This window comes from Meleagris gallopavo, chromosome 1, assembly GCF_905368555.1.
Source record: "Meleagris gallopavo chromosome 1, MGAL_WU_HG_1.1, whole genome shotgun sequence".
NCBI lineage: Eukaryota > Metazoa > Chordata > Aves > Galliformes > Phasianidae > Meleagris > Meleagris gallopavo.
The window spans coordinates 128,540,888-128,563,436 of NC_139404.1; the positions used below are offsets into that span (position 1 = coordinate 128,540,888).

Consider the following 22,549-nt stretch of genomic DNA (forward strand, 5'->3'; position numbering starts at 1 on the left):
CAGAAAAACTTTGCAAGCATTTTAACTCTGGAGTATTTTCAGATCTGAGTTGGACCACAGAAAAAAAGGTGTCAGGAAATAGACAGGACCATGAGACTTGTTCTTCTTCTTTTCTATGTTCTCATATGTTCTATGTTCTCATATGTTACATCTCCATATCTAAATGAGAGAAGGTCAAAGACATATCCTTGGCTCTAAAGTGGCTCTCCACTATTCTAGTCCCCATTGCTTATGGCTGAGGAGATCTGCTTGGTAGAGGGCTAAAGCAAGAGTGAGGGCAGGGAAGGATCATCTGGATTCCTGCAGTCTCTGCTATTGGACTGATTTCTCAGTTCCTGATTTTGTCCATCCTCATTAGCAAGCTCCTTTTATTCAGTAGATAAAATGTAGATGTTGTCTTGTTTAGGAAATTAGTTCTAGTAACAGGTGCTGTGAGGATGAGATATAGGATCAAACTCAAGCCTGCATTTAAAATGTATGAAATACCTGCTATATTTGTATTGAGTAAAATTTAATGGTTCTTTTTTTTTTTTTTTTTTTTTTTTGAGTGTTTCAGGGATAAAAATTCTTGAATGCAATTGTTTATTTTAGAAATTTACTTTGGAAATATTTCATGCAATATTGTTTGAAGGGCCTATTCCTGTTTACTGCAGAAAATTGCAATTGTTTTTTCCTCTTTCGGACTTTAAAAACAAAAATTATATTTTTATCTTGAAGAGATACGTGCTTCAAACTTCGGGAATTCCATTCTATGCACATAGCATGGCACAAATCAGTTTGAACCATTCATTGCTTTCAGAAATGTTTCCTTTGTTTTTGGGAATTTCCCAAGTATCTGCAATCATACCTTTGAAGTTGGAAATTACTTGGGCTCTAAGCTTAGGATGTGATTACAGAATCTTAAGAGAATGAATTGTGAAGAGGTTTCCATAGGAAAATGGTGTCTACTAGTGTATCAAGCTTTAATATATCTGAATGTGATAATGATAAGAGCAAGGACAATTTTAGCTTATGCTAACAACTGGATTATATTCTCTTACAGGACTCTGGCTATTTATAGTGTTGGTATGAAGTGTGATAAAGCTTGTGCTGTTTATCTGATGTTTTCAAAAGATTTTGGACATTCAGCATTCGACTCAAACTTATTCTTGCCATTTGACATGAATTCCCCAGAAAATGGGCAGCCATCAGGATCACTTGTCCTGCATTAAATTAAATTTTTAGTCTTTGTGCTGAAACTTAGCATGCTGCAATATTAGTTGGTTGTATTTCAAGGCAAATTGTGGTGCCAAAAATCTATGAATAGAAGTAGATAATTCTGACCAATAGAAGAGAGAAAATCCTATGTATGACTCTGTTAATGTATTTCAGGCACTGACAGATTGTGAAATGGATTCCCATAGCTTATCAGGCTATTCTTATTGAGTTTGCTGGATACAAACTTGGTAAAACTTTTAATCATTTTGTAAATTGCCTGTTCTTTCTGTCAATGTTTCATTGATTCCTTTTCTCAAGAAAGATGAAACCCTAAGTAAGGTACATGAAATAAAATGTATAGCTTTATGGCAGATTTCAGATTTTTTTCCCATCTCTGCATGTAGTGATTATTAAAGAGTACAGTGCAAGACAAAAAAGGGTGCTCATCAATATCTCAGATAAGCAGTACCTTTATGTAACTGTGTTAGACCATCAGTGATTTCTGTCTCAGCAACATCATGAGCAGCTCCTCCTGAGACAACATAAATCTCAGTCACTCGACTGGAAGGAATGTTTAAGCCAGTGTAGAAATAATAAATCACTCTCACTCTTCCTCATTGTATTGGCTTTAAAAAATTTAATGAAGGGCACTCTGAGTAGAAGCCCAGCATTTGCTGACCTCTGAATTACTGCACCTAGCAATAATTTTTGTTTTCTCTTTGCTCTGAAATGGCTTCATTGTTCTGGCAGTATCTGAATTACTAGAATTTGATTTCACACCTCCAAAAACAGTCAACCCCCAACCTCCCACACACCCTTGGACAAACAACCACAATAGACCAGGATGAAAGAAAGCTAGTGTTTAAGGAAAACAGAATGATGCTTCCTCCTTGAGTGAAATTGATATATTTGACTTTGTATTTAAAACCATAAAGCACAGAAAGATGCCCAGTATTTCAGCTTTGAGTCTGTAGGCAATGGAACCTTTAGGTTGTTGTTTTGTTAAAATGAAATCTTTAGATTTTCATTGTCGTCTGGAGAACAGGAGAAATTTAACACAATCAGCATAGCCTCAAGTAAGGGACATTTGAGGCATGCATTGTATTTATCTGATGGATTGAAATCCCCTAGAAGAAAGTATTTCTTGCCTATTGTGCATGTCAATTCTATTTCAGTCTATTGTGCAGAAAATCTTTATGAAAATGACATTTTGTTGTATGCAGCAAACGTGGAGCACTTTAAAGTATTTTTATAAATGCTGAACCCTAGTCCCAGCAGTGCAGAGAACTCAGGAGGTACAAAAAACACATGGAGCATGAATATTTGCTCTGTGTAGATGTTGCATGCCCTTACTAGAGAGGGAGCAAGAGGCACTGATGAAGTATGCCACAGTCTTGGGATCCTTTTCTATGTCCTTTCTATCTGAAGTACAACATAAATCCTTTGTAGCAGGGTAGCAGGGAGCCCAGGAGTCTCTTTGTGATGGGTTCTCTGTCATAATAACACTGCAATACATCACTCCATCCCAAGAATGTGGTTTTGATAATCTCCTTCCTCTTCATCCCATTCCCTTTCCTATTCTCTATTTTCCTTTTCAGAAGATAGAAATGATCTCTAAAAGTTCTCCAAGAAGCTGCCAGTTAGCTGCTAATTATTTGGCAATGTGTGAAATCTACCTGCTGTGGTCACAAAAACATATTCTGTGTACTGGAAACATATTCTATGTACTCGTGCTAAGCACCCAGCCCCAAGCATCAGAATGTGCAAAAAACTGGTTTCCCCCATGAGCCCTTTTGATATGAGGAGCAAAAAGAATTATACTTGGTGGCACTCCTCCTTGTGTACAGGGTACAAGTTTTACAAGGTGCTAGTGACCATCAGGTTTCATTTTCATATACAGACTCCTGAGCATCATTGGAAGTAGGAAATGAGGAGGAAAGCTAGGAGATACAGGAAGATAATTGGATCCATCTTTGTGCTATCATGAGCAATATCTCTGTGTAAATTCTTTCCTGAAATAAATGTTTTCCATGTCACAAAATGATTTGTTTCAGCTGAATTGGAAGGCTGTTTTGCAATCAAAGCAGAGCATCATTTTTTCTTGTTTTTCAAAGGCCTCAGATACAACAAAAATCAATGTAGTGATATTATGAAGTTCAACAAAATTCTGAATCTCAGAGCAGACACTCTTTAAAAAGTTAAAAGCTCCCAGTGTCAAAAATTAGGTTGACATTTTTTTCTTGTGTTGGTTCTGCAAATCACTCTTAAAGACTCATTTGTGTCAGCTTTTATGTCATCAACTGTGTTAATTCTGACTTTTAAGTTTGTGACCTCTATCACATTTCAATTCCTTTCAACTATCAGTCAAACCTTCTTATTAACCTCATTGTTTCTGTTTGTCTGTGAGAATGATGTGATTCTCCTTTCCATAAGAAATTAGTTTTGTGGGTTTTAAACTGAAATATTTTATGCTGGAATATTTCTGTGCATTATTTCACTTGGAAGCAATATAGAACCCAGATTTAAGAGAGTAAGTCCCTAGTTGTCTTAACACACAGAAGGTAATATTAAGTTGTGCTTCATGGGAAGCTGTTTTTGATTTGTATTGGCATTACAGAAGGGTCTATGTGTAGTACACAAGTATTTGATACAATACAAGCCACTCTTGTACAAACATAGGGACAGGGAACAGGGAGATCCCATTACTTTCTAGAGGCCCTAGGAAATCAGTAAATGATCTGAAAATTAAGTTTGGACAATCTGAGCTGTCCAGGGTCATGCTTCCTTCCTAGTGTCAATGAGATGCTCTGACGGGGTCATCATTTCAGACAAATGTTCTGCGAAAATAAGATTCCTTTGCTACCTGTACTTGGACATGATCTCTTTCCAAGCATCATGAATAACTAGTTTTTGGGAAGCTAGTCCTGACTAGGTAAAAAAATTCCATCCCAAAAGCTAACCTTGGTACTAGGCTTCAGTGGATGTATCACAAAATTGTGGAATAACTCAGTTGAAAGGGCCAAGAAGTCCTCTAGTCCAATGTCCTATTCAAAATGTGGCTAACTTCAAAATTTTAAGGGAAGTGGTTAATATTGATTTTTATAGTTTAAAACAGTAACTTTTTAATGTATTATATGTTTACTTTTTTGAGAAACTCATAATTAAAGGGATTTATTCTGCAAAATTTAAATAAACATATTTATTTCTTATGCCTGAAGAAATATAGCCATGCTGTTGAGATACACTAATTTTATTGTGAAAGAATATTAGGGACTTTTTGTGAAATCCTGCTTCTAATAGGGTTATTGTAAAGTACATTTGTTATCTGTTTAGGTCAAAAAGTTGGCCATTAAAATTTAACTATTCCTATGATTCAATATGATTTAAAATGAATTTAGAGTGATTTAAGTGATGATAGTGATTTTTTTTCATCTGTTTTAGGTAGCCTAAATGTACATCAGAATAACTTGTAATGTTATTTTTGAGCTCTCTGAATTAAATTTTAATGTAGCTAGTTTCCTTGAAATAGATGAAATGCAGTGTGTACTGTACAGGGAACTTTATTGCTTTCTATTTATTGTTGATTTCTAAAGTGTATACAATTGAATACTTTTCCCTGTAGGTATTATAGGAAAGTAACTGATTTTTAATTTGGGTTTTCAATTTTATTTCCAGGGATTGGATTTTGCAGCCTTCACAGGACATATGTTTATTGGAATCTGCCTCGTTGTTCTGGTCTCCTTTCCTTTTCTTGGACTTCTTTACTGGAACAAAAAACTGTATAATAAGGAACCAAGTGAAATCGTTGGTAAGTGTGAGCATTAAAATGTTTTATAAGCATTACTTTGAATAAGAATATGTTTCAAACAGGAACTGACCACTGCCTTCTACGGTGTCTTCAGAAGGAAATGCCCATTTTCCTTCAAACTCTCAATATCTACTTTTACTAATAATTGTAATTTTAATCATGATATTTTCTGGCTTCTAGAAATGGATTTATTTTTCTTTTACTAAACTTGAGGTGTTGACACAAATTATTAAATATATTCCAAAATTTAGGGGATATCTTTCATCATTTAAAACCAAAAGCTTGAAAACCAAGGTATTCTTTCTCACAATAAGTACTGTATACTCAAGGCGCTGAGTTTACAGCTTAACTTCAGAAATATGCCAGATTTCCCTTATGACAGCCATAGCGCACTGATGCTATCCTCTCACTGTTGGTTTTCTCCCACTGGATTTTTTCATCAATCTTTTCCTGGTTTGCAGTCAGTGAAGGTTGTTTCTTCAAGAGTAGAATAATTTTTTCAACTTTTCCCAACCTTAACTTTATCCGCTCTATCATCTCTGTAATTTAGAATGATTAAATGTGTCTCTTCTTTATATTGCTCACTTAAGTTGTTTCAAAAAGTCTCGATCAATCTGATTTCACTGGCATTTTCAATAGCTGTTGAGTATGTCAGTCCCTTATGTCTGTGCTTTCATGCCTTGCTATTTCGTGATCCTTACGTTTTTTAGCCATTAATCTCAGGCTTGCGTTTGAAAAGTGAACCTAATAATAATCCCCAAATGTCCACAGTTTCTTTATGTGGTGAAAGATAATTCACAAAGTATGATTTCTTAGTGGGTTTATACAAAGATAGCTGAATATAGCTGCTTCTTTTGCAGGACTGTTGGTTTTTCACTGGCATAGTTGGTATAACTCCATTTGTAACCCAGGGAAGAAGACAATCCTTTCTAAAGAATAATGTAGCTATCTACAATAGAACAGATATATTACATCCCCTGAAGATTTAATTCTCTTTTTTGAGTATAAAGAGAGTTTAAGGTAGAGAGCTTCATGATAGGTTTAGGCAAGGTAAGTACCACTCACAGCAAGTTGCCTTGTCTCAGAGTAAACTAGCTTTATGAGTAAGATTTTACTTAAGAGATAAAAATGACAGCCTGCTCCAACAGCTCCATGTCCATCTTGTGTTGGGGGCCCCAGAACTGAATTCAGTACTCCAGCTGTGGTCTCATGAGAGCAGAGAAGAGAGGCAATAGAGATCTGGGAAAGGAATCATCTTTTTTCCTGGAGATGAAAGGAAACCTTGCAACACCCTAATAAATCTGCTTGTAATTATGCATTATTATAAACAAATTCTTATTTTTCTTTCTTGCTTGGAAGCTTTTTATGAAAATCTTTAGTACTCAGCATATTTTTTGTTGTAACTCCCCACATTTTTTTATTAAAAAAAAAAAAATCAATTTGCTTTTATTCATTTCTTATTTTCTTATAAAAGCGATAGCTTCATGGACATTTCCTTGAATAATTGGAGTTATTATATATCTAGGTTATCTTTAAACATAAAGCTTACAAGGTGTCCTGAAATAAGTATTTTCTACACAGTCAGAAAATTCATTTTGTCAAATATTAACTATTTTCTTCGGACATAGCAGCATTATTTTGTGGACATACATTTTAGAAAATAGATGCATATTTTCTTTCATCTATAAAATTTTAAGCTTTAATTATTTTAAGAAATCAAACATACAAAATCACTGTTGGATTACCTTGAGTAGTACAATTTTTTCACTGGCATATTTTTGCAAGTGAAACATCGTACACTTTTTAGAGACTATCATATTTCCCTCAATTAATCTCCTGGTAATCATGGTTACTTGCATCTTTGTATGTTCCGATGTAGCAGTCTTATAATTGGTGTACCATGCGTCCTTTGCCATAATCAGCAACTCCATTTTTACTGCAAAGCTAATCAGTAGCTGCTCAATTAGAGTAAATACTAAAGCAGTACTCTTTCTATTGAAATTTTATGTGAAATGGAAAGAGAAAGCAACAAACCCAGACTTCATTAGGAGGTAGCTGGAGCAATTTAGATTTCCAGAAGGAGCATAATGTGTTCCAAGGTGCTTTCAGGGGTTCTTCCATCTCAGGTGGTAATGATTCTGTGATAATTCAAAATGGCTTGTTTGAAACAGCTGTTCTAATCAGCTAAATATCTGCCTTCCCTTGTCCTGTCCCTGATTAGCAATTAAGCAAGATATATGAGACTTACCTGGCATATTATTGTCCCAAGATTGTTTCAACCTGCTATGTTCCTTGGGCTTTTTCTGATGTTTCTGTAGCCTATTGAGGTCAGATAAGTACTAATTTTAAGAACAAATAATACTGTTATTCCGATGATAAAGTGATATATTGATTTCAATGCTGTAGGTTACCAGTGTCTTTAAATTAGTGGCTTTTAAACTGAGTTTTAGCACTTGTAGAGAAGAAAAGCATACATTTCTTCCCCAGAAATACCATTTACCTGCAGTGGCTTGAAGCATAGCACATTACAAAAGAAAAAAAAGGTCTGAGAAACTCAGCCATGAAAGGCATAAGCAAATTCTGAGCTACTGTGAGGACTTTTTTGAGTGTGACTTTCAGTTCATAGAGCTTCATTTTGTTCTATGATATTGGAGGAGATGCTAGAACAAGGGTAGTAAGCTGAAGTTTAAAAGGAATATGTATACTGTTTCCCAGTAGTGCTACCATGTGCTATTTAGTCCCTTGGAAGCATGATAATACACTGCTCTGTTTCAGCTATCATGATGTGGAGCTGTGGACTAAAGTGTCTGGGCAGTGGGTGACATGTAATCTGGTGACAGTATTGCATCACCATTTTTACTAAAGAATATGAGCTTTCTCTTAGTGCAGTGACTGATTTGGCAGCAGTGTGTTTCTTGCTTGTGTTCCTGACCATTTTGCTTGCTGAAAGAGAAATGCGCTTGTTGAAGCAGGAGGGATGATGACAGTAGGGAGCACATTATCCTTTAAATGTAGCATCAGCTACATCTGTCTGTATCTGCTGGGAAAATAGTGTTATGGTAGTAGGATCGTATGTAATGCCTACAACAGAAGAAATATTCTAATTAATCACAGTCATGTAAAGTTCGTCATGTGTGGGGGAAAAAAAAAAACAACAAAAAAACAACGATACTGTTTTCCTCTACATGAAATTTGCTAACCAGATGAGTGAGCAAATCTGTTTCTTCTACCATGTGGAGCTTTGCAGCTGCTTCTCTAAGGGGAAAAAAAGGGAAAGTAAGAGGGGAAAAAAAACAGGTATAAAACTGTGATTATTGTTCCGTTGATGTGAACGCCCCTGCCTTTCGGAGTTCTGAGATGCCTCCAGGACAGGTGGTGTGGGTTAAGGGTTGGAAGCTTTGTTACATTCTTATGGCATAAGGTGTCTTGCTTGCTGCTGGAGGAAGTATTGAAGTTTCCCTTCCTCTCTGTGCTATGAGACTTGCCTGGGTTTCCATCTGGATGTAGGTTGGTCCTAGGCCAGCTAAACACCCTCAAGCTATAATACCTTTGATATGATCTTTCAAATAGATTCATAGTTTACTTCTGGCCCGGAGGCATAGTTTATCTGTCATAGTTTGTCAGTAGGCACCTAAAAGTGCTGAAAAAAATGAAATTTTAAAAATGATTTAGTTGCATCAATTGCATCAAATTGATGTAGGTTAAAATTTTGTATTTTGCTTGGTTTTGGAGTGTTCGTATGTTTTCTCTCTCTCTCGAAGCTCCAGCTCACTCTAGGGGCCACTCCCAGAGACAGCTGTTAGAAGATTACCAAAGGTTTGGATTCCTGAATGCTGCATGTCCCCCCACTGCTACCTGGCTAGCTCTGCATCCTCTAACACTGTTGCCTTCATGCTGGGCCTACACCATGCTGTACAACCTTTAGGATTAACATTGGTGGTGAACTACTATAATGATAATCTGTTGGACAAACCCACTACTATTTCAGACATTTTCAATTGGGGGAAAAAAAAAAAAAGCCTGTATAGAATAATAACTATGTCCAGGGTCTCAAGGACAAGGCAAGAGCAGAGCGGTGACCCAGGGTGTCATGGAGCATCATTACAGCTTTGTGTGCCACTTTGCTTCAGAATTGAGTCTTGTTTTAGTTAATAATGTTATTAATTTATTTGGTAATAGTAGGAACTGTTGCATACTAGAATCAGTGAGAGGTAGGTCATGTATATAGCTGGATGAAATACATCAATATATCTCTGTCCTGTGTAATGCAGGTGCTTTACTAACTGCCAGTGAAGTATTACTGGTGTTTAACAGAGCTGTTGAAAAGCAGTGGGTTTGCCTGACTTAGAATCAAAAGTAAATAAATACAGGTTATGGAGGTTCAGGTGACAGATCCAACTGGCAAATTTGCAGAGAATAATGTCCAATGAAAGGAGTATTTCAAGATGTTTTCAAGCTTTTGGCTCCAAGCTAAATCTAATTGGCAGTTGAGCAGTGCACATTGCAATTAGCTGTCCTCACCAAAATGCTAAATTCAGCACAACTTCTTGTAAACTTCTTTTACAATCAGTTATGATTAAACTCATATTGGGAAATGTTTCTCATGCCTACAATACAGTTTTCTGCTAAAAAAGCATATCACAGAAGAGAGAGATCAGCATGTCTTTGTGCATATTGGTATATAACTTTGACTTTCAGAACAGAAAAAGAGTGATTTGATGTGAAGGATACATGAATACTCTAAACTTTGTCCTATTTGATGTTATAGGCAACACACATATTTTGAGCTCGAATTGCTTTCTCGGATCCCAGTGACAGGAAGCATTTCTAAATCTTGAACAGCGTAAAATGGGAAAACTTGTTTTATTTCTTCTCTGCAATCCAGTTTGTACATTGAAAATGAATAGTTAGTAGTGTATGGCTTGAGTAAAAAATGTTGCTTTCTTAGATATTGTCTTGGAATCTAAGATCATAACTTTCTTATACTTTCATTTTAAACAACAGTAGGACTTTCAGCTTTGAAGAAACTAGATAGTCTTATGCTCCCTGTGGACCTGCAGCTCCTTTTTGGTCAGATGTAGCTGAATACATAAGAGTCATGGCTTTATGTTTGGAAATGTTGAAAAAATATTGGTCTTTTATTACTTTCACCTTCAATACGTTCCTAATAACCAGGAATAAAAATAATTATAGTTATTTACTTTACATGGATCCCAACTTTTTAAACATTTACAAACGTTTTATGTTTAAAATCTTTCTATACGTCCTTTCTGCTGCTTTAGAATTGATGGATTATCCCTCTCAGAAAGAGGAAACTGTTGATCTCTCTTTCCCTGTTTTCAAGTGATATATCAACTATTCTGACATTGCAGAGTAAGGGAAGTATCTTAAATTCATATTATTTTCTGAATGCATTGATAATGCTGCCAGCATAAAAAGGCTGCTGTAATATGACTATACCTGTCTTATTCAGAAAGAAAGTATAGTACGGTGATATTTGGAAAGAATAGAGGAGCACTTTACAATTTTATTACATACATTCTTCATAGGTGGAGTCAGTAAAGTCAAGTTACAAATGAGAGGTAAATTCTTAGGAACCTTCAGGTTTTTTTGCAGCACTTGTTCCCCTAGGTCTTTGTGTGCTCATACTGCAACTATGGAACAATTGTAGAGATATACGCTGGGCAATCTTTAGCAGTGTTTTGGCAGAGTAGTGGCAGTTTTCACTTTGGTCCTCAGATCTTCCTGGTACACACATATTAAGGGACCAATTGAGGTTAATTTAACACATGTTCCATATCTGTTTGCTGCAAAGAATTTCACTCTGATGATTTTTCATAAAAAAAAAAAGTGCAATTACATATTTTTTTGATAATAATAATCTGTTTTATTTCTCAAAATGAGCTGAACTTATTAGTCACCTTTTTTTATATTCAACCAGTTGCTAAAGGGTACAGTAAATCTGAAGTGAGCTTCTTTTTCTCTTCATTTTGCCCTTAGATTGCCCTTAGACTGTTTTTTCTAACTTTTGGGTTTTCAGAGGTGTCCTCTTGAGGCTTTTTTCAGGATGGTGTGAAACTCGTCTTTCAGTTTTTGCTTGTAGAACTGTTTTTTTTTTTTCCCCCCCTCTCTTTTTTTTCCTTTTTTTACGTCTCTTTTTCACCACCGCTGCTATTGAAATAACCTCAGTAGCTGTTTGGTTTGCTGCAATTCATTTTATGGTTGGAGGGTATCTATTCACTTCTGAGCAGAGGAGTTAGTTAAATAGATTTTTGTGCGTGTACCTTAATGGAAAACATTGACTAATCAGAGAATCATAGAATGGAATGGATTAGGTTGGAAATGCAAAGAATTTCATCCTAACACCTAGTCTAAATCTCCTCTCTTTTAATTTCAAGTAATTCCTCTTTGTCCTATCACTATCAGACTGTGTAAAAAGTCTGTTTGCCTTTTGCTTGTAAGCTCTCCTGAAGTACTGGAAGACAGCAATGAGGTCATCCCAGAGCTTTCTCTTCTCCAAGCTGAACATGCCCAAGCTGCCTCAGCCTTTCTTCATAGGAGAGGTGATCCAGCCCTCCGATCACCTTGTGGCCCTTCTGTAGACCCGCTCCAACAACTCCATGTCCTTGTGCTGGGGGTCCCAGGCCTGGACACAGTACTGCACATGGGGCCTCATGAGAGCAGAGTAGAGGGGAACAATCACTTCCCTTACCCCACTGGTCAGCCCTCTTTTGATGCAGTCCAAAGACCAATGAGGAAAGTTTCTGGTTAAATTTTTAATGAGAAGGATACTTGCTGTTTCTTTGGCTTTCTGAGCAGTCTAAATCCCATGGCTGATTCTGTCTGCCCCAGCTTGCCCAGAGGTAAACCTCTGGGAGGTGACTTTCGTGTGTGACACCATCTAAGATGCCGTGCAGTTTTCTGCCTGGGTTTATGCTGCTTTGCTGCAGGGATAAGGGTCTCCTGTATTTCTCTTGCCACAGCTGCGGTGCTGTGCAAAGGATCTGAACATGTCCTAGGTGTCTTGGTGACCAAATGAGACCCCAGCAATCCAACAGCTGATGGATATAAATGCTCTGTATTGCTTTATGCAGCACTGTACAGTTTTCTTGCATTCCTTTGCAATTATTTAGCTGAATCAGACAAAGTGTATTTTGTTGCAGTTTTGAAGACCCTGCAACATTTGTGGCTCTGCTTACCTATATCCACATGACCAATAAACTGACCAACTCAAAGAAATAAAGACAAGGACATTATGGACTTTTTATTTTCAGAATTAGAGCATATGCTTGTCTCCTATAAAGAGACATTGCCTCTAGGAAAGAGGCATCAGTTGTTGATCTGGAATGTCTCTTGAGGCAAATTCTTTATATACAGGCTTCACCTATCTAACTTAGTTCCTGTGCTTTTAAAATGGAGTTGACGGTGGCTTACTTTCTAATAATGCTGGAAGGATTAATTACACTATATCAGGGATTTAAAAATTTTACCTTAAGTTATAGATATTACTATTACTAGATTAAGCTATAATTCCTGATACTTAATTTCCTTTTCAATTAATGTTTAAACAGAAGTATCCCTGTTCTAAGAATTTAGCTAAGAAAAATAATTGCTTTGCTGAAAAAATATTAAGCGAGAAGAGCATCTGGAGAAAAAAACCCACGTTCAGAGGAACATACTTTGCATTTTGTTAATCACAGCCCAAACTTGTCTTGCTTTCAAAAAGGCAGATAATATATTTAGTGCACTTGCCAGTTAAAAATTGCAATTTTATGATAATTCTTATCATCTTGACAAGTTTGGTCATGCTCTTCTGAGTATCTTCAATTAATAACACTGTCCTCTGCACATTCTGAGACTGGGAATTAATTACACTCAGTTTGGAGGATGTCTTCTTTGTTATTGGCAGTCAGGTGGGAGGGAATGTGTGATTAAGTGAAAATCAGTCTGACTATTAGTTGGTGCAATGCAGAAAGAATACACATTTTGATGAAACAGTGTGCTTTCTAATATGCAGAAAATATTATATATTTCACAGCTCAGGTCTGTAGTGGATATTTCATTAAATTCAACCAGTCCAGGGCTTCAAGTCTGTACTTTCCATGGTGAAATATGCTAAATGACAAAACCAGAATAGATTGGCAGCATAGGGATTGCAATTTTGCTTATCCTTTTGAATAAAATCCCTCAAAATATTCTGGCATAGTATGACCATCACATCCCATCTGCTGAGTGGATGGGATTTACAGAGATGTGGAAATGTGATGCAAGGCTTTTGCACTCAGTAGCAGCCAAATGCTGCCCTTGTGCTGCCTTAGTCTTAGTTTCAAAGTGGTTGATAAGACCCTGCAGTTGTATTACACCATCATGTCTAACACAATATGTCATAAAAGGTCGGAAGCTCCCCAGCTATATGAGTTTCTACTTAAACAGTTTTGCAGATCCAAGATGGAGGGCTAAATAAAAGCATAGTTTTTTGAAAAGGTTCATTGCTCAGTGACCTCAAGGATTTTACATTGTATTTCATTCAAAACAAAAACTACTGCTAATACGTATGTATCACCTGTTGCCATAAAAGGCTATTACAATAAAAGTGTTCCTGAAACTGAAATAGGAGAAACTTTCTGTGGGATGACCTAGAAAACCTCTTTAGAGATAATTACTGTAATAGGGTCAACACTGTAAAAAAAAGTGTATCAACTGTGCTGATTTTCAAAGGTCGTGTTGCTCTGAAGTAAATTTCACTGCAGGTCAGATGTTCACATCCTTGGGATGTTTAGAAAACTAATGTCTGAGCAAGCAAGCATGCACTTGCTGCACACAAAGGCAAGATCAAAGCCACATGAAAACACACACATTTTTTAACACAGACGAGAAAGTATTAGCTCGACCTTGCTGAAACTGGAGATTAACCCCACAGCACTTCAGACCAGGTACAGGAGTGTGAAGCCCCAGTCATTCTGCTCTGTTTTTGTTTGTGGCACAGATACATGTGATGCTAGGCATCCCTTTTCAAATGAGTAGAGATAAAGATTCTCTGTATGAAAATACCCAGTGGGGATCTGCATATAGTTGAAGGATGAAAACGTCAACTTTCTTCCATTAGCAAAATCCTTGGGTCACGTTTCACTTGAAAAGGACGAAGGAAATGTTACAGCATGATAAACATACAGCATCATGATCAGAAACAGAGAGAGACTTTTTACAAGGGTATGCAGTAATAGGTCGAGCGATAACGGTTTTAACCTGGAAGAGAGGAGATTTAGATTAGACGTTAGGAGAAAATTCTTCAGTCAGAGGGCAGTGAAGCACTGGCACAGCTGCCCAGAGAAGCTGTGGTGCCCCATCCCTGGAGGTGCTCAAGGCCGGGTTGGAGGCCCTGGGCAGCCTGAGCTGGTGGGGGACAGCCCTGCCCATGGCAGGGGGCAGGTAAAGGATTGGAACTCAAAGGTCTTTAAGGTCACTTTCAACCCAAACTATTCTGTGATTCCATAACCAGAAAAGGTGTTGCAGAATGTCAAACTGGATAATTACTCTTTGTGCATGTTTGCCAGAGGAAAAGATAAAACCACACTCTTTCTCTTGAACTGATGATCAGAAACAGGTTCAAAGCCACAGTCCATTCGACTTGAAAATTGTAAGAACAGAAGGGAAAGGACCATTTAGCTGTTGAGGATATTTTCTCCCTTTTATCTGCTTGAATTACATACAGAAGATTCTATCTTATCCAATCCAGGGTAGCATGTGGGGTAGTACAGTATTTCTTTCACCATGAAGGGTTCAGGAAATCTTTTCAATTAAAAACAGTTTTTTTCTAGTGGAGTTGCACAGGAGATTGTGCTAGAAAGCCATGTTCCAGCATTTCTCCATTTAGACGTGCCTGTCTGTAGGAAAGAGCAGCTGATATTTTGCCACTTGCTTCTGTCAGAAATAGCTATTTAAAGTGTTTACAAATTCAGAGACTTAAAATTTACTCTTGAATTTTATTAAAGAATAATTTCCACCATTTCTGAGGTTTCAAATAGGTTTTTTGCACAGTTCACATTCAGCTTAATTCTCAAAAAAGATTTTTTTTTTTTTTTTTTCTGGAGCAGATAGGTTGTGGATTATAGCTCTATCACTTTCTTGTTTATGTCCTGAAAGGGAATAGAAAATCACTGCTGATTTATTTGTGGATGTCACAAGCTGTTGCTGAAAATGTAAATGATGTCCGGGACAGGGTGTCTGCACAATCTCATATGGATAAGCAGGACGTATCCATGTTTGAATATGAAGTAGCATCAGTTTATGCTCCTGACAAGAATCACCAAATAAATTACAAAGGAAAATTGTAGATCTTGTAGCTCTGATACCTATGGTTTAGGTATTAATCCTTTTTTTTATAAGAAATGTTTTAAATGAACACAGGTTGTTTAATTATCTGGAACAGTCATTTAGCTTTACATAATGAGTTTACAATTTCAGCCTTGAGTTGTAAAGCCAAGGCAAAGAATACCATTTTGTTGGCTTGCAAGCTGTGTGCTCATCTGTGGATGTGAACTGTACAAAATCTTAGTCAGCTTCTCAGGAAGGTTATGATGGCACTGAACATCCTTACTTTTTTTCCTTCAAATGTTTGAGTTCTGTCACATCTACTTTCCTCTCATGGTTAATTATTACATGATATGCTCTGTATTATCACTATAAATACTTGGTAACAAACGTGGAGAGCATATTAAACACATTTAGTGCTCATTCTGTTATTAAATACCATGAACAACTGGGGATTTGCAATAGTGAATATTAATATCACTGCCTACATCAAAATGTATTTAAATATTTCTCATTATTTACTCTATTTTTTTATAAATAATGCTTACAGATCGTATTGTGATACAAGTACTTCCACATCAATTTCTTGAGATAAGCGTAATTTGCATGCTAAATATGGATCTTAAGATATAAAGCCATGAATTCTTGACTTTTTTTCTTCAGTGATATGAAATTTGAGGGGAAAGAAATAAAAGGAAGTTGTGAAAGTGTCCTATTAGTTAATTTGGAAGTATATGTTCAGATAGTTTCTGAATGAATAATCAGCTTTCATATCCTTAGGAATCTCCTATAAAATTCAAAGGATATTTTTTGGCATGACCATTCTAACATCTGTTGATTCTTCAAGACCTTGATAGTACTCAAAAAAATAAATCAAAACATGCTCAAACAACACTCTGGAGACTGATCTGAAGTATTAATCAGTCTGTTTAAACTTACATGGGATCAGATATCACTCAGGTCTTCATTTTAGCAGTACACTAATGTGTGTTGGCAGGTTATGATCTGATGAAAAGCAAATATGCTACGATTTTAGCAGTAAAGACTGTGGTTGTCTTAAGCAAATATTTGAAGACAGTACCTTATACTAATTGAGAAATGAATTTCAGATCACTTTAGTTAAAAAATTGAAATGTTTCTATTAATTTTTCATTCCCTTCAGCTCTGAAAAATAAGTGGTAAAAAGAACTCTGAAACTGGCAAACTCTTTGGAAACCAGTCTGATCATTTTAACAGCTTTCAGTCTAGGACACATTACACATACTTCATGGATCTTTGGTTTCATGCCTACTATATCTGCTATAAGATAAACTATCTTGCTTTGTTTTAGAACTGAAACATGAGATCTATGTTTGGAGGTTGACTGCTCAGCGCATTAACCCTGCCAGCAGGGAAGAAACTGCCGTGAAATGCCTCTTGATGCAGAAGGTGCTGACTCTGGAGATGCTCCTGAGGAAGAAGCTCAGGACATTCCACAGGTGAGTGCTGCTGGCATGTGTCACCTCCCTTCCTTCCATCCTTGGCAGGATGAGCTGCAGGCACAGGCAGTTTGTTGGACTGACATGGAGCTCCTGCTCATCCCAGTCTACAGTTGGAATGATATTCTAGTTTTGCTACTGTCTTCACTGACATGAGACCTACATTCTCAGCTGATTCTTGATTACAGAATCACAGAATGGCCAGGGTTGGAAGGGACCTCAAGGATCATGAAGCTCCAACCCCCCTGCCACAGGCAGGGCTGCCAACCTCCCCATTTAATATTAGACCAGGCTGCCCAGGGCCCCATCCAAGCTGGCCTTGAACACCTCTAGGGATGGGGCATCTACAACCTCTCTGGGCAGCCTGTTCCAGCACCTCACCACTCACTCAGTAAAGAACTTCCCCCTGACATCCAACCTAAATCTTCCCTCCCTCAATTTAAAACCACTTCCTCTTGTCCTGCCATTATCTACCCTTTCAAAGAGTTGAAAGAGTTGAGCAGATACGAAGAACCACAGAAGCTCAGCTTCAGTGATACACCAAGTACTTTAGGACAAAAGTGTAAGGTCTGGAAAACGTATTGTGAATAAACGAAAATTTAATGGCCCAGAAATTCCAGGTGGCTTTTGTTTTAAAAGATCACAAATAAATCATTAGGCTTTTTCCTGCAATAATAGCTTCAATGTAGTAAAATGTTTTCCCTCATGAAAAATTCAAATGTTCTTCAGTGAACTACTGAATTTTCAAAACAGCGATTTACTTTTTAAAGTAATCAAATCTTCAGTGGTTACATGAGAATATTCATAATTAAGATATGTATAGAAAAGGAGAAGTTTTTATAAACTAAGACTAACAAAATATTCACTTTATTTTGCTTAGGTTCCAGCAAAAGCAGCTGTTAATGCAGGAAATTTGATGTTTGAGAATAGCAGTATAAGTACTCTGACAGTGAATTGTCTTATTTTCACAAATAAACATCTTAATTCAATAAATAATGCAAGCATAAACTGTTCCAGTAATAAGATAATTTTTCCTTATAATTTTTTCCTGATATGGTGCACTTTAAATAGAGTGACATAAAAAGTCTTTTTAAAAGAATGCGGCATTATTAGTGTTCACAACACTTTAAAGAAAAGAATTCTGAAGTACACACAAAAATTGTATGTTCAGTTTTGAAAATGAGGATTCCTTCAGCACAAGTACACTGACAGTGTTGTAGAAATTCATTAACATTAACAACAGAGCTCCTGAACTGCAAACCCCAAGGCTTTTTTTGCTGCAGGGCTGGCTATGCTGATAACAGAAAGAAGTAACTTATTCAGATCTTAAAACTTCATTATAAAATGCAAATGTAACACGTGTTCTGACTTGCTGGTGTTAGCATATGACCCTTGCTTTATCACAGAATGGCGCACATTACCTCCTGAAACTACGAATGGAACATATAGCCAGCTCCGATATCCAGGTTCATACTCTGGATGCTTGCTCTTTCCACGCCTGTGGCAATCTTCATGAACCAAACTATGTACTGGTGGTGTGTATTAGGAAAGTGGGGTCTTAAGTGAATTGTCATGGGAATTTTGCTACTGAATGTAAGGCAACCGTGGTTCCTCTCTAGTATGAGTTACTCCTTAAAGGGGAAAGAGTGATCTGGATATGATGAGAGGGATTTATTCCAATACTGTTTGGCAGGGCTCTCATTTCATTCTGGAAAAAAAGCAGGTGTCATTTTCTTTCAGGCAAATTTCACAGGAAGATAAAAACTGGGAAACAAATATTCAGGAACTCCAGAAAAAAGTAAGTAGATGGCAGTTCTTCTCAGTGTAAGTGTAAGTAGACCTATGCCTTTTTATGAGGAAAATCCCTTGAATCCAGTGAAAATTTAGTAAGTCTCAAGGTAGAAGAAAAGCTGGCAGGCAGACTGGCTGGCTTCTCAGCAGGATGGATGTACTGAACTACATTGTATGAGTTAGATTTTATATGTGTTCTTTAGAAAAGAGTTGTTTAAAGGATCAATAAATGATTCAGCAGTGTTCTCTTAAAATTTTAATCCACCATGGCCAGAAAGTCTCAGAAGGTGTCAATAGGTTGTTTATAACCACAGTGCATGATGACAGAGTAATACCAACTCTAATTTACTACACTATCTGTAACACATCTGCTATGTTATTTAAGTAGGGATAAACCACTTGCATAAATCCTGTTTTCTTTGCTGTGCACATATTAACACTGCCTAAATCTTTACGCTGAAGCTGAACCTGACAGGATGTATACCCTACGGTAGGATTAATTTCATCTTCATTAGTCTAATCATTACATCTTTTCCACATTGCTGGCACTAATGAGTACAGGTCTGTAATTGGGAGCTCAAATCCTTGTCTGGGACCTCTCAGTCCTATGTGTCATACCAAAACCGAACAAAACCAACTGGATTTTCTGTTTGGTTTTAGACCTTTTCCAAAGCATTGTATAAATGATGAACTTTTAAAAGAAGTGAGATTTGATTATGCTTTGGTAGAGTTCTAAACTGTGTGGAAAAGATTGGAAATGAGACAGGTACTCAGACTGAGATAGAGGGATTCCCTAGGTTGCTGGTGAAGGTGACTTCAGAGAAGCAACAGCTGTGGAAAGAATTTAGGTATGAGAATGAGAGCATGAGGAGCTGGTCTGTGGTACAGGAGCTCCATAAAGATTAGGGGCATGGTATGTCTTTGAAAGCTGTACGTGATGTATGAAGAATCTGGCCTTTAGGTTAGGTTAGGTTATAGGTTTTCAGAGTATAATTGCAATAAAGGGTGATTTTGTCCAAATTCGGGAAACTGCAGAGCACCTGAAGTTCCCTCTGTAGTAAAAATTGCCTTTCAACTATACTTGCACAACTATGTTTTATCTCCTGTCTTCATGTTGGGTCTCTCTTACTGCATGATCATGTTTTCTATAGGTAAACATGAAATATTTCAATTTAAATATTTATGTATTTTATGCTGAAGAATATACAATACAGGAACAGCTTTTTCTATTTCACACGGTTGTTTTTTTTTTTTTTTTTTTTAACTCTGTGCGCAATAAATAGTTCCTTCTTTAACACAATTATCCAATTCTTTTCCCCCTCTACAGCACAAAATAACAGACAAAATCCTTCTCGTCAAATGCCTTACTGTGCTGGGATGTGTTATTCTCATGTTTTTTCTCAACTCATTTGTTTCAGGTGTCTACTTAGATCTTGGTAAGTTTCACAGTTTTATTCTATTTAATTAAAAAAAAAAATCAAACAAAAAACCCCAGCTAACTAAACTGTAACATTTTTCTGAATCTATTCAGAAAACTCATGTTTTTGTAAGTCCCTGACCTTACAATTTCACCAGGTTAATCAGAATAGCAGTTTCTCAGAACAGGTTTTTGAAATGCAGTTACATCTCAGTCACACCAGGAGGAATAGCAGGTAGAGCTCTTAACTTCATTTTTTTCTGACTTCCCAATATTAACTAAATGGATAAACATTACAGAATGAGCAAATTTGACCTTACCGTGATTTCACTGTAGGCTTGAATAAATGACCAAGATTCATTATGGAGATCAGAAAGTAATTACTCTGTGTAAGAACATTTAAGTAGTCTGGCATGATTTCATAAGTATAGATAGCTCTTTGTATAACTTCAAGTTACCATTATGGTATCATCAAAATAAATCATTTCCCAAAATAAAACCAAGAAGACACTGCATATGGTTGAAATAAAAATAACTACGTTCTGTGCCCAGAACCTGTCTGTGCAGGTTTTTATACAGTTATGTGTCTAAATCCCTATAGTGGCATTCTTGAAATGTCCCAAAAATAGAACAAAATTAAAACTCACGTTTAACTGAAGAGTAAAACCTACCTGTAACATGAAAAGTTAATGATATTTTTTTTTTGGCTGTGGAGTGTTTGGAAGTTATGGAATTTCAAATGTATGTTTTCTCTTGTCATCCCTTCATTCTGTACGTCCAGTGACAAAAAGATGCAACAGATTTAAGGATGAATAACTCATAAAGAATAAGTCATTGGCTGAATTATAATGCACATTTTGGTTACGCACAATATAGAGCTAATTCTAACTGCAGAGTGGTGATCAGGTTGGAAACAACACCTTCCACCCCTGTTGCTACTACTTCAGCTATATTAACTGGCTCAGTAAGCTACCAGTAGCCAAAGGTGGCTCTTCTATCTGCTTGGACCTAGGGAAACACCTGTGTTGATGTTACTGGCATCAGTAGGGGGATGTGAGCTACTGTGTCTGGAGCAATGTGTTTTTAAATAAGTACAGCTATGCTGTTAAACACATTTGTTCCAAGGACTGAGCTACTGCCCTCGGACCTAGGCTGCAGGATGTCTGTGTCCCTGCTGCTCAGACCTCATCTCTGCAGAGCAGTCTGGCACAGCAACTGGCCCTGTGCTTCCTTGTGACATTATAAATAGTTTTGTGTGCGTGGGATTATTAAGTTGTCAGTTCACTTCGAGGGCAGTTTTGTAGCCTAATAAAATAGTTCTAAGTTCATAATACTGAGGACATATGGTGTACTACCCTGTATTTGTTATGGGGTTTCAGTGCATAAACTTGTCTGAGTAAATGTTGCAGTAACTGCACAGAGCAGAGACCTAAACGTGACTCACCCTTGTTTCTGTTTGAGTGTGATTCCTGAAACAAATTGCCTGCAAGGTGAAGATGAAACAAGCTGGGTCAGTCCAAGACAGGGGTCTGAGTTCGAAGCAATACTTACACAAGGGGGATTCTGGGACTCTGAGACCTCACTGTGGACTTGGGCTATGAAATTTCCTGACAGTGCTTCTGTGCAGCAGAAATGTGGTGCCCTGGAACAATATGAGCTTAGGAGAGGGGACATTGCTTCAGCCAGCGGCACCAGTGACACTGCTATGGTGGCAGCTTTCCTCTTCCAGAGTATTTGCTGTGATAGAAATGGATAATTCAGTAAAGAATACTGGTTGTTCAGAAGTTAAAAGGTATGCTGATGCATTATAGCCACAAAAGTGCAGTGTTACTATGGCATAGGAAGAAACAGAAATTGAAGACACTTGCATTTGAAGTCACTGTGGCTAAGAGCATAACTGAAGAGTTCCCCCCAGCAATTTAAGAAATCAATTTTCACTCTTACTTTTCTGCCTTAGATAAGTGAGCACTGAACCATATAAGATTTTCTGAATAAACCCAAAATCTAAGTGTTTTTGAAAACCCACATGCAGTCAGTAAAGACCACATAGCATTGATTGCATGTGCTACTAGTAAGATATTCTTTCAAGATTGTTAGGTAATTGGAGTACTAGAAGAAATCTAGTAACTGAAAGTGTTTTTTTGTTCTACTTCAGGTCAGTAAAATAAATGCAAGATAGTGACATGGTTGGCTGTGCAGGTTTTTGTAATTCACTACCCAATCTTCTGCTGCAGTCTTGAAAGTAAACATGGGCTGTATGTGTTATTTAGATTCTCTCTGTTCTGTTTTCATAGTAAATCCATCAGTTTAGTAAATAAATGTTATTAAATCATATACATAATTCTATTAACACTTAATGGAACCTGCAGACTTCTACTGAGATCTCACTGATGACTCCTGAATTCCATGGTCTTGATGCTTGCTGTCACTTACTTATCATTACTGAAGTAGTACTGCTGTGAGTTGCTATGGATTTTGGTCCTCCAGTGGATGGAAACAAATTTCCTAAAATACAGCACATCTTGTACTCTGGTGGTTTGGTTATAT

The 22,549-nt window shown here is 37.0% G+C and overlaps 1 protein-coding gene across 1 annotated transcript in view; it reads left to right on the forward strand.

The window, feature by feature from the left end:
• OCA2 (OCA2 melanosomal transmembrane protein) overlaps window positions 1-22,549 on the forward strand; it is a 216,538-nt gene that overhangs the window by 59,570 nt on the left and 134,419 nt on the right. The window contains exons 14-17 of the mRNA XM_085216868.1: window positions 4,873-5,005; window positions 16,647-16,794; window positions 18,535-18,592; window positions 19,913-20,021. Coding sequence (XP_085072994.1) covers window positions 4,873-5,005; window positions 16,647-16,794; window positions 18,535-18,592; window positions 19,913-20,021 — 448 coding nt within the window. The remainder of the gene's footprint in view (window positions 1-4,872; window positions 5,006-16,646; window positions 16,795-18,534; window positions 18,593-19,912; window positions 20,022-22,549) is intronic.